This window comes from Aptenodytes forsteri, unplaced genomic scaffold (genome assembly GCF_000699145.1).
Source record: "Aptenodytes forsteri isolate BGI_AS27 unplaced genomic scaffold, ASM69914v1 Scaffold169, whole genome shotgun sequence".
NCBI classification, from domain to species: domain Eukaryota; kingdom Metazoa; phylum Chordata; class Aves; order Sphenisciformes; family Spheniscidae; genus Aptenodytes; species Aptenodytes forsteri.
The window spans coordinates 1,149,317-1,162,728 of NW_008796115.1; the positions used below are offsets into that span (position 1 = coordinate 1,149,317).

Here is a 13,412-nt window from a genome sequence, read left to right on the forward strand (position 1 = left end):
TTCCTTATTTGGATTCCTACTTACCCTGGTCTGGATATCCCCTGGATTCTTATTTAAGATCACATTGAAACAAGAGCAACAAATAGGCCTGTCAGTCTCTCACATTAGTAGTCTTTTGCCTATCAACTTGATTTTCTTCATCTCGGCACTGCAAAATTCCATTTGTCTTTGCTGCCCAGGAACGCACAAGGACAGCAGGAACATGGAATGTTAATGCATAGACCATAAACATACTGCACAGGAATGTAAGGAGAATTGTTCTGAAGGCCATTGAATTCTACCAACTTTTTTTTTAACATGTCCTTTATTTTCAGCAGTTGTTTGTTATTCAGGTGACTCATTCTGTATTTTTATTACGAGTATGCAAGATGTAGGTAAGATGAAGCACACAAATGCCTGTCGAATCCCAAGCCTGATCCTGTAAGCTGACATTTCTGCACTATCTATCAATGTGTTAATTCTTGTCAAAAATAAAAACCTAAAACACATGACAGCAGAACAATACCGAAGCAATAGTCAGATGAAAATAATTTCTCCACTTGCGGTTTCCTCAAACATCATACAAAAGACCACCATCTACTGTTGACATCACTAAGTCTTTTAGTAGACATTTTGCACGCTAACAGGCAATACTATTTTACATCACTACCAAAAGAGTGAAGACCTCAGTTCTATGAAATCAATCTGAAGGATAAGATCACTAATATGCTACTTCCATAGCCTAAAGCAATGGGTCTACAAGAGATGAATTCCCCCCAGTTCCAGCGTGCCACGGGATGTATACCTTAATGGTTGTATATTTGTCATTCTTGCCAGACCCCTGTTTAATTATTTCTGCTTAAAAATTAGTCACTTCGCTTGAGATAAAGTTCTGTTTTGTTTTCTCTTTACGGCAACTACCTTCTATTTTCTCTCCCTTGCATACCCCTCTCTTATGCTCCTTATGGAAAAAAAAGTCAATGTAGGTTGACTGCTTGTTGAAAGGTGTGGGGGAGAAGAAAAACACTACACACACTCTCCCATCTGTAAAGCCTGAATAATTTATTCAGACAAACCTTAAGAACCCTCTCAAACATCACAGTGTATTAGTGTACAATTAATGACAACTTCAGAAATCATGCTTTTGGTGCAAAGCATAAATTTAATGGTAAGTGCCACAAGATGGTTTTTCATTACTTCAAAGCAGCATATGATTGACAATAAACTTATAAATAAATATTATCAGGATTAAGAACTGCATTTAATTTGTACTTAGTTTTGAAAAACTCTGGATTGCTAGGAAACAATCTCTGTCTGACAACTGTCATAATTAAAAACATTCCTGGCTGAAGTAACACAATTCAGCAGTGCATTTTTAAGAGAACTGTGTGTCTTGAGTTTCCATGGAAGTATTAGCATCTTCCACAGAAGAAGGGCATGATGATATCACAGCACACAATAAAATCAGTGACTTGGTTTCAGTCCCTGTTTTCCTGGTAACAATATTTAACTGGTTTTTTTCAAACTTAGCTTTAAAACAGGTATCCACTATTGGTTTTCAGAGATCTCATTACAGGATATTAACCTTCTGGGGAGAGGGGCATATTTTCCTCAGGATTCATGCTTTTTTGTTGGTTTACCAAAATAAGGAGTGTTGTCTTGTAGCAGATCCTTCCTGGGTATGAGCACTGTAATAGAAAAAAACCTATAAGAATATAATCTTATGGAAAATACTACTTAAAATTCTAAAGTTGTTTTTACATTTACAAGCAAAAAGTCAGGTTACTACAAAAAAATCAGGTTACTAAAATGAGAATATGAACTTCTGGTACGCGTACAAGCAGTAACATGGTACCGACCCAAGATAAAATTATATTAAGATTTTTACCTTCTGTTGGTCAGAATATTGCCTTCCCTTTTTCCTTTTAAAAGCACTGAACATATTTTAATAGCATTAAGAATCCATAAAAAATGGTAAAGCGTTGCAGTAACTTTTGGCAAGAGAGAGAATGGCAATTTTATCATGCCTGAGTCAGATTACGTTTACTTCAACAGTTCCAAAACCAAATACTAAATTTGACTTAGCCCTCTCCCCCAGCGTCCTGGAATCTGATCTGTAACATTCACCTTGTCACACCTGTTTTAAAGGCCAACAGGAAAAGAAAGCATCAAATGAAAATTATGGCCACTGTATCATCACAGAAGTTCAGTGCATTAGGGTTTGTCTAATTATACACCATTTTAACCTTTTCCTGACTCTAAGTTCTTGCCGTCTAGCTCTTCAGAAATCAGCTTGTCCTTTCTTCATGAAGGGAAGAAGCTATGTCATGTCGGATTTGCTTCAGCAGCAAAAACTAAAGCACAGACACCTGAAATCATAATGCTGTACTTTGACTAAGTCAGCTGTGAAAGGTACAGTAAACCTGTAAAACTGTGTGTGTAATGAGTAACATTCTGTCCAAAGTGCACTGATATCCCGTTACCTTATATGAAAGAAAACTGACTTCCTTCAAGGTATGTTCCTTTTGTATCTGTGTACTGATACTGATGCATTTAATAAGTTTAAGAGCTTTAAGTAAAATTTCAATTGCATTTCTCTTAGATAAAATACTTGTGAGTAAATTTATAATAAAACATGTTGATCTACACACCTAGAATAGGTACATGAAACATAAATACCAAAGAAAAACAGAATTGGATATAAAGTATTGAAAAACAAAAGTCCAAACAAATAAAGATTGAGAGAAGAATTTTTAACCTTCCTTTTCAAAGCTAAGTGTTGAACATACACTGCCAACACACCAAATCAAAACCATCAGAACATACGGCATGTGTGGTATATTACTAAAATGTAAGCTTTACTTATATCAGCTTAATCTGAAGTTAAAGTGAAATGAATAGAACCGAGACATTCGTATACTACTGAGTAACGTAACTCAGACTGAAACATTTAAAAAAAAAAATCAGAAAAATTGTCTACTATGACTAACAATGACAATTGAAATTGTCTTCTCTTAAATAAGAAAACCTCAGCCTAATTTCTTTTTCTTCTTTCTTTAAAGATTTACCAGTGAATCCCAACATGACTATACACCACTGCATCTCAAATTCTTTTTAAAGAGGAACACTTAAAGAGTGCACTGCTTCTGTGACAGCACAGAATAATTTCATTTGATTAGGGAAAATGTTCCCCTTACCAGTATTTGCTCTCACTGTCTAAGACAAGTCTTCGGCTTTTTCTTTTCAGTTATTAAATAGCTATCGTAGAGATGCAGGATTGCAAGGAAAAAAAAAAACAACCAGAAGAGGAAAACCACCAGGTGTAGCTAAATTGTATATTCTCAGCTATAATACAAAAAGTTAGAGTCAGAAGATTCTGACAGTAACTCACTTAAGGAAACCAGCTGCAGCAATAGCTTTCTGAAACATTTTACCAAGTTTCTTTTTTCCCCACTCTTCTTTCATACAACATAGCAACTGATCACTTCAATCTTTTTTTTTTCGGGGGTGGGGGTGGGGGGGGTGGGGGTGGCTTGGGATGAAGCAAGGACATAATACTAATTTAAATACAGCCCAAATATAAGTATTTCACAATATTCTCTTTTTTTCCAAATAGGCCAATATACTTTCTACTACAGCAAAGTAAACCTTCACCTACAAAGTTGCCAAAACAAACATGCAGCACTAAAGATGAAGCACTATGAAAAGTACACTTTCAGCTGAGGTCGCTTATTTTTATTTGCCAACCAACAGCAACTCAAGCAGCCACCTTAGGGCTGCACTTCCACTTTTTTTTTGTGTGTGTGTTAATATATCTGTCCCAAGCCTCTCATTTCATACAAGATGATACCATAAAAGCAACAAGGGAGCTAACTGTAATTCTACTGGCACTATAAAAGTTACCATAGAGTGTAAAGATTAAAGATCAAAGAGTTCTGCTAAAACTTCCTTAATCAAAGCTGTACTGGAATTGAATACCCGTTCAACATGCTACCTAAGCAGACTCATATACCTACACAGGCATTTCCTGCAACAAATTTTGCACCAGGAACTGGCTCCTAGGTGCCAAAAAGCAAAGGAAAGTGAGAAGATCCACTTGGTATTTTCATCATATACACACAAAAGATGTTTGGAGGGCACACAGCCAGCTGACCCCAACTGACCAAAGGGATATTCCAGACCATTTGACATCATGCTCAGCAATAAAAGCTGGGAGAAGAAGGAAGGGGGGGACATTTGCAGTGATGGTGTTTGTCCTCCCAAGTAACCGTTATGTGTGATGGAGCCCTGCTTTCCTGGGGATGGCTCTAAACACCTGCCTGCCGATGGGAAGTACCGAATGAATTCATTACTTTGCTCTGCTTGCACGCATGGCTTTTGCTTTACCTATTAAACTGTCTTTATCTCAACCCACGAGTTTTCTTACTTTTACCCTTCCGATTCTCAACCCTATCCCACTGGGGGGGAGTGAGCAAGTGGCTGTGTGGGGCTTTGTTGCCAGCTGGGGTTAAACCACGACACTACCTAGCCATAGATTCAACTGGAAGGTGAAGTCCACTTCCAACTTTTTTTCCTCTTTTTATTCTCAGACAGCTTTTCTTTACAAATAAGAAAGGATGGAAACAGTAGGGCGAGATATTCAACAAAATGGAGCAGCAGTGGAAACCACATTTGTGCCGTTTATAGGCACAATTTCACACGATGCACTGACGAAGCTATTCAGCATAAACTAGTATCAAAATATGGTGACAATTATCTCAACTCCCTAAAAATTCTGAATTTCTGGTTTCACAAGTTTTCTAATGGCATACTGTGTGCTACCAGTGACATTAAGATAGTAAGGGCTATACCAGCATTGCTTAGTTCAGAGTGCTATCTGACTAATCAAAGCCTGATTCTTAGGAAAGATGCAAACACACTAGAAGCCTGCTCAAAGAATGGCACTTGGGAATGATGTTCTGTTACTGATCAATTTACCATGGTATAAAGGTCTGTATATTCATTCTGTAGGAAGATTTGCTTTTACTCTTTCAGTATAGTATCAAGCTAAGCATCAAGTTGGATCTTCTGCTTTTTTGTATTTTGAGTAATACCTTCCTCCTGGCCACAAAGATTTTTCATTGCCGTGACCTTTAAGAACCATTTATTGTGTAAAATAAAAATGCATTTTTCTGGTATTACCTTTGAATGTGAATTCCAACTTCACTGAATGCTCTTTATGTTTTATAATTAAAACATAATTACCAGGACAAGTAAGAAGATCTATCCATTCTATAAATTTTTTTTCCATACTGTTCATTCTTATTCTGTGAACTTCTATCATGATGCTCTGGATTTCTTTTCTAAGCATTCCTCATCTTTTAATTGGTGATTCAAGTCTAAATATTTCTCACTTCAATATATATTCCAAACACACACAAAACAGACAGCTCTCAAACTGCAATGGCTGTTTCAAGATTATTGTTTTGTTCTTACTGCAGTAAGATCAATTACAGAGTGAGAAGCAAAGCTTAGACCTATCCAAAACAGACACAGAAAAAAAAAAAAGGAAAGAACGGGCAAGAGACTGCATAATGACATCCTTTGCATTCATAAGCAGGTCAAATGCACCCTGTGTGCAGATGCACTCCAGATTTTTTGCTGCAGGACAAAGTCTTCCTGGCTACTAGAGTCTGGAAGACCTCCTTCCACACAAACCTCATTGCCACCATTTCTCTAAGAAGTCTCTAAAATTAGGTGGGGGCAATTCTACCACTTTTTCTTTGTGAAGATTTTAAAGGAGACAGCATTAAAGCTCTGCTACGGCCAAAATGGACAATCACCACTGCTCTCCCCTTGTCCACTGAGTCAAGTCATTTCACTGTAAAAGGGTATCAGATTGGTCAGAGATCTCCCCTTCGTAAATCCTTGCTGAGTACTTCCAGTCCCCATTCTGTTCTTAGAACATTTGGAAACAGCTTCCAGGATTGGGTCAACCACCTTCCCAGGGATCACAGTAAGACTGATCAGTTTCCCAGATCCTCCCTCTTGCTCTTCTTGAAAAGAGGAGTGACATTCGCTTTCTTCCAGTCCTCAGGCAACTCCCCTAATCGCCATGACCTTTCAAAGATGATTCAGAGTGGCCTTGCAATGACATCAGCCAGCTCCCTCACCACCCATGGGTGCAACACATCAGGTCCCATGGATTTGTGTATGCCCCATCTGTTCAGATGTTCCCTAGCCTTTTCCTCCTCTGCCAAAAGTAAGTCATCCTCACTCCAGACATTCCCAATGGTCTGAGGCCCGTGATTCCTGAAGGCAAACCTTAGCAGTAAAGACAGAGGTGAAGAAGGTGCTGAGCACCTCAGTCTCTTCTGTGTCCTTTGTTACCAGGTCCCCTGCCCTATTCAGCTGTGGGCCCACAGCTTCCCCTCCTCCTCCTGCTGCTGATATACCTGTAGAAGCTGTTCTTGCTGTCTTTCACATTCCTTGCCAAGATCAACTCCAGGTGGGCTCTGACTGTCCTAACCCCATCCCTACACGCTCACACAGTATTAGAATATAAATTATTATCTGAACATGAATTCATGTGGCTTTTGCAAGGGAAGTTCTGCCTTACTCCTGCTGGAGTTCTCTGAACAGCTCTTGGGGGGCTGCCACAACATGCTTGGATTCCAGAAGTCCCTCAGCGAACCCTTTCAAGAAAACAGCCGCCTTATTATGACAGAAGGTCTTGCAAGGATAAGTCACTGATTAAACTGTAGGAAGTGAACAATAAATGAACAGGTCTCCCAACAGAAGGGTGTCAAAAGTGGAGTTCTGCAGGTATTTTTGTTGGCATCTGTGCTGCTCAACATATTTGTAAGTAACCTGGAAAAGAACATTTTTTAATGATACCATCCTGAATAAGTTCTTTAAGAAAATGGCTTACTGTGAAGAATTGCAGGACAAGCTTAAGACTTGACTGAATAACCAGTAAAATGACAGACAAAATTACATATAGAGACATGCAACGCACACAGGTCAAAAAATATACTAACTTCACAAAGAAAACGATAGGTTCAAAACTGACTATGACCATTCAGATGAGTTTAATGAATACAAGATAATTTTATAAAAATAAATAAATATATGTATGCACAGCAGCCAAAAATGAAATTTAGAATTAGGAATGACTAGGAAACCAATAGAGAATGAAAGAGAAAACATCATTGTGCCATCGTTGTTTGTATAAATACCTGGTTTGCCCATAGCTCAATGACTGTGCTCAGCTCTGATTGAGAGAGAAAGCTCTTAATCATCTTAAGAGAGATATCATAGAATTTAAAAGGGTGCAGAGAATAGCAACAGAATGATCACAGGCATTCACCCGCTGTTTCACAGAGAGGGGGGGCAATAAGAGGCTTAAAAACTCATGAACAGCTCGGTGAAAATGCATAGTAATTGAAGAGTAGGACCAGATTCAAAACTACACCAAGTGATTTGTCATAAAAACCAGAGTAAATTCTTTGTCAAAGGTTCTTGGATGCAAGAAATTTGCATCAGTTGGTCGAAACAAGTTCATGAGAGAGAAACCCACTGAGGGTAACTAAAACAGAAACCACCTCTGGCTCAGGAAGTGCTGCCAGGTGTAAACAGCTGGAAGATGTTTATATCCATCTGCCTAGGATCACTGTGGAAGACTCGACACCGATCTAGACATATCTTTGGCCTAGATCATAATGGCTGTTCTAAAGTTAAATGCTTTAATAAATCTAAAACTGAACATATGTAGAAAGTTTTACAGACACCACTAAACAGAAGTGAAAGGAAACAATGTACACAGCTAAAGATTTCTCCTATCCTCTACCACACAGTTGTATGCTGAACCTACTACTTCTCTTGTGTTTAACTGTAAGATAAAAGAACTTCTAAACCAGGAACCAGAATTTCATAATTTGATAGGCCATCATTGTGTCACAAATCTTCCAAGGCATAATCTGAAACTTCAATTGTCAGAACAAGGTTTTGGAAAAGAACACTCAATCCTCAAGGAAAAAGCTACTCTATGGACAGCGTACATACTGTGTTTGCTAATTCTCCTCAGGCAGCTTCTAACTCTTTGGTAGAGCAAGGACCTGCAGATACTGTGGCTACTACATTTAGACATATACTGACTGACTAGCCAGTACATGCATGCTGACTTGCTACCTAATTGCTGTCTCTCCTAATAGTTAAGGTACCAAGTTATAACTTTTCTCTCAATGAGGGCACTAAATGCAGTCACCGCCTCTTTTCTACCAGCCTCCGTATCTCAAAATATTTGTATAGAAACTTTGCACCTTTGAAACCTCCACCTGTCCTAGATAGTGACATTAGTCAACAGGCTTAAATTTAGAGTTTGGGTGGAGAAATGACAGATAAACAGACTTTTGCGCTCTCTATCCCTTTACTTAGTTTTCAAGTTTTATATTTACCGAACTACAACATTTTTAAACATCTTTTTAGCATGCAGCTTTACTCACATATTTTGTCAGAATCTGTGTGAACTGCTTGAATAACAGAAGTTCTGAGAATCACTTCAACATCTGAAGCTATTTTCAGAAGCTAGTAAAAGGGAAAAAGAAACAAACAACACAAAAGATTAATTTAGATTATACGTAATTATTCCTGAAGGTATTTTCCATACCAGGCAGCTATTCAAATAATAAAGCCAGTCAGTTCTATTATTCCATTGGTTATGCACTATCTATACATAGCTTTTAGTTTGGGGATGCTGCAATAACTTACAGGTTGATATATAAGCTACCTTGACATACAGCACGAGAGGAAGGAAACGTCTGCTCAGTAACATACAGCAGCATAGAATCTATATACCCAATTAAAACTGCAAATGAATAAGGTAGAATGCAACTACCGAAACAAGTAACTAGTTTCCAATGATCAAAGACATTGGTGAATGCCTCAATAACATCTGACTACTCCTAGTGAAAGGGTAATCTGGTTATTTTAACATTCCTGTTCTTGAAATAAGGAGACAAAAATAAGGGCAAAACATGACAAGAATTAAGAATATTGAGGTTTCACAGAAAAGCAGTACAGGAACAAGGCACTACCTAAAGATTAGCAGAGGCATTAATATTTGGCAAAAGGCCGAGAATTCCTTCCCTCATTAAGAGGATAAGCAGAAGCACCCTTGCTAGTTTTGCTGAGTGATTAAGGGAAGCCTAATACTTGTTTGCATGATACCTGTGTCAGAAATAAATGAAATTGCACAAGTGAGACACTTTGGGAAACATGCTTACACTAGGAAGTAGCGTGTACCAACAGAAGTGGATCTTTGCAAGAGTTAGAGCTCAAGATTTGACATCTGCACTGAATTTCTCCTCCCACCTTTCCCTTTTAAGGGTTTGGACTAGGTATCCTCGAGTTCCCCCTACTGAATGCCCATTAGCAGCTAGGCTGCATGCTCCTGAATCTGAAGTGGAAGGTGTGCTTCATCTTAAAGTAATTCTGTCATTTGCTCTGAGACTGCTTCACGAAACAAGCCAAATCACAGGAAGTGGAGATAACCAAGGTAACTTCAGAAGTGCACTCCTGATCTGAACTAAAACGCTGCAGTAGATTGAGCTGCCACATCTCACATTCTAACACTGCAGATAGTTACTCCTACCTCCTTAGGTCACTACATAACTAAGTATTTGATGTCACATTAGAAGACGTTGCAGCTTTCTATTCCGGCAAAGTAATGCACATTTGGTTGGTCAATATTCATTTTTTTAGCTGCTGCCCAAAGCAGAACACTAACACCCCCATGTTTATGCAAGCAAGTGCCCAAATTCTCTCAAGTCCTGTATATCATTTGATTCAGTTCCTCTGCATCCTAGTCTATTCTGTATATATGTATATAGAACAAATGACAGTTTCTACGACAGTAGCTGTGATAAAAGTCTAGAATTTCTTCCACTGACACATTTAATCAAGATATCAATTAACCCATATTAAAGAGTTACATATGTGTATTTTGTAGGTCGCCATTCCTAACAAACATAGATTTAAAAATTACAGCAAGTATTTTTCCTGTACATCTATAACAAAAAGAACATACAATTTAACAGATCAGACACCAGGAACACAAACACAGAAGTATTACTATAGGGGCCTGATAACAAGCAGAAATGCTAGAAAGTCCTAACTAAATGCACAGAACTATCTATGTTACTGTCCAGTGGCTGGTATGATGCAAAGGTTCAGATTTACTTCTGCAAAGGACAGATGGAGGCACTTTCTTCCAACTAGTGCCCAATGACAATGTAAATACAGTCAGTTTAAAGGCTGAATGACAAGGACTAAATTACTCACTCTGTATGGATGTTAAGAACTAAAAATACCTAAAATACAGAAGTTTCATTTCAGGCCTCAGTAAGTTTTAGAAAAACGACTCAGTAAAAAGTGTTAAGGTAACAACTGAGCAAAGGTAACTTACACAGTGAGTTAACAGAATGTTCTACTCCTTTTAATGCACCACGAGGAAAGAAGAAGCAAAAAACCCCAGCAATATAATTAATACCTCTATATTACAATAGCCATGATCATTTGGCTGGTTTTTGCCTCCCACAAAAGATGCTGCCTCATTAGTCATCAGGAATCAAAATAACTTCTCATGTCTGCCAGTAACTGAGCAGATTATTTAATTTCTCTGTATCTTTCTGTGCTTGCCTGTACAACGAAGACCAGGTAAACTTAAGTGACCACAGCTCAGATAGATATTATGAGCAAAGTATAAAAAATATTTGCATGAAAATAGCAACATAAAACATTTTTTCCATAATTTTATTATAAGCTTCAAAATAAGCATATTGATCAGAAGACACCTTCTCCTTACGTATTTCTGTATGTGCAGAATTCTATAACACACTATTAATACCAATGGACATATCAATATATTTATAAACAAAGATCCATGTAAAAGCCTTTTCGAACTCACCTGGCTCTCACAATGTCTCAATAAGTATTTACATCAGTTTAGAGATCTTTTAAGTAAAAAGCTCCTATGTAAGTATTATTATGCAAAGTGGAAAAAAACAACGAAAACAAGAAGTACCTCATTTATCTTCTCTTCAGATGTCTCATCTTGGTTATTTTTGAATTCTTCATTTATCTTTTGTCTTGCAGCTAAATAAAGTAAACAAAAAAACTAAAGTGTGAACAAAAAATTGTATCTTGTCTTTGTCACTGCCTCAAAGTTCAGAATCCTAAGTCCTTTATAGCACCTTCCTGGTGCACTCTGCCTGAAGTCTTTTAATGTAAGATTTCCATGGATTTCAGGTGATGTCATATTTTAAGTTCACTGGTATAGGAATAAAATATGATTGCCTATCTAGCATTCTGAGCTTTAAAAATAACTGACATACAGAAGCCACTACTAAAAGTTGGTTTACTAAAAAAGCAGTATTTATCCCCTGAGAAACCACTGTACATAAAGAAAATCAACTCAAATGCTTAGTACAGTTAAACATGCTTTGGCTGGACTGAAGAGAGGAAGTAAAAAAAAAAGGGGGGGGGGGGGGGGGGGGGGGAAATCCCAGGAAGATCACCAAGGTTCCAAAAAGAGATGTTTTCCTTACGAAATATGGCTTGAGTCTAACAACCAGTTTTTTGTTTTAAATTAAGGGTTATCTGGTTATGGATACACAAGTTTTCCCAATGATTAGTTATAAAATGTGGAAGGGAATAATTTGAAGGAAGATTATGTTAAGAATTCTCTTTCTGTGTATTCAGAGAAGAAAGTTCCACAGAAAGATAGATAAGCATCCACCACACAAAAAAAGTATCTCACCTTCAAGGGCTCTGGCATCATTTTTAAAAACTTCTTGCCGGGTTCTGTGTAATAATTTAAAAAGCTTCAAAACCTGTCAATACAACATCAATAGAATTAGTTTGTTTGCTAGCAAGATTCTTAGTTAAAATGAACATGTTGCAATTAAGAGTGTTCTGGTTGATCTTTCACGTTCTTTCCATTTAGTACAGAATTTTGTATGGAACCAGTATCTATGATACTTTACCTCAATTCCTGATCAAATAACTTGTAGCCAAAGCAGATGTGAGGAAATCAAAATCCTAGACAGTTCTAGTTGTTTATTAATCTAAGATGCTAGAGAGTACTAGCACTACACTCCTAAATAATCCTTTGGCATGATTGGGAATATAATCCTCAAAATACACTGATGCAAACGTATTTACTGTGTCAATACCAAATAAACCCAACAGAATCAGCGTAACTCTAAAAGTCAAGTCACCTGAAGTGACTACCAAGGGTACATCACTGGATAGTCTCCGATTATGAAAAAAAGATAGAAATATAAATGGATGAAGTATTCTCACACTTACAAGCCAAAGTGAGAAAAGTGAATTTCAAAAGGATCTCAAACTGTATATTAACTAATTCAGCAATTTTTTTTTCGTATCTCTATAATACCTGGGCATAATCTTCTATAGATGATGTGGCAAAACCAACACAAAACAAAGTCCTTCCCAAAATGTAACTGCCAGATCAGCAAATAAAAACTTCAATAAAAACAAACACTCAAAAAATTAGGATTTACAATATAGAGATTATACACCTCAGTATGGAGGTAAAGCAAAACCCCTGAGAATCACAGCTCACAGTCATGTGGTTTTGACTGTTTATTCATACAGGCTGTAATGAATTAAAGAAATCCTCAAGTCCTTATCAGACTTTTTTGGCGTTTGTCAGAGATTGACAGGAATCTCTGACAAGCACCAAAAAAACCCCAACAAACCCCTTGATAATGAGATACCTTTTGAAGCTATTTCTAGTACTTCCTAGTGTGTTTTGGCATCTCTGGAAGGCCCAATTCCAGCTACCTTCATGATATTTTTAAATTGTTTTTTCACAATTAATATTCCAAAAATTTCTTAGAAGGACGCAGAGGAAACACAGGGCTGTAACCGAGAAATTACCATCTTCTTTATCAGCGTGCTGTGTATCTGCGAGCTGGAGATGCAAACAAGACTGTCCCCTAAAAGTGGGAGGCCAATAAAAACATCCTGGCACGGCCCTGAAAAAATGTGTTGCCTCTGCTTCAAATCTGCCAATGACATAGGGAGAAACAGCCAGCTTCTCTGAAAGCTATTACTTCCAACAGATGTCAACACATTTTTAGATTTTCAAGCTAAGTTCCCACCCTCCGCTCAGCCGGTCACTTGGTTACACCTTGACGTAATTCATCCAGAAGTGCACACGCACAAAAAGACAGTTTTTAGGAAGAGGAAGAAGATGTAAAACAGTAAGTACAGGCAACGTTCCAGTTCAGTGCTGCTTCTTTAACGTAATACTACCACAACTTTAGTGCTATTAAGGGACAACTTACAAATATGAACAAATTCAAATCTCGCTTCACCACGTGGATTAGACCATGTCATAATTTCTACTGTAATTTATGATTTAGCAT

General features: G+C 37.6%; 1 protein-coding gene across 1 annotated transcript; it reads right to left on the bottom strand.

The window, feature by feature from the left end:
- Nucleotides 1–1,019: 1,019 nt before the first annotated feature.
- LYRM7 (LYR motif containing 7) lies at nt 1,020–12,998 on the bottom strand. The gene is made up of 5 exons (XM_009287200.2): nt 12,922–12,998; nt 11,777–11,849; nt 11,042–11,112; nt 8,463–8,544; nt 1,020–1,667 (listed from the first exon to the last, which is right to left on the bottom strand). The coding sequence occupies exons 1-5, from the start codon at nt 12,922–12,924 to the stop codon at nt 1,591–1,593; spliced, it is 306 nt and encodes a 101-aa protein (XP_009285475.2). The 5' UTR covers nt 12,925–12,998; the 3' UTR covers nt 1,020–1,590.
- Between the last annotated feature and the right edge of the window lie 414 nt (nt 12,999–13,412).

What these genes read in the sequence shown, in the direction of transcription:
- LYRM7 (XM_009287200.2), bottom strand. An exon ending in TGATGCCAGAGCCCTTGAAG is followed by an intron (nt 11,113 to 11,776) that starts GTGAGATACTTT and finishes TACTTTATTTAG; the next exon opens with CTGCAAGACAAAAGATAAAT. An exon ending in CTGAAGAGAAGATAAATGAG is followed by an intron (nt 8,545 to 11,041) that starts GTACTTCTTGTT and finishes CCCTTTTACTAG; the next exon opens with CTTCTGAAAATAGCTTCAGA.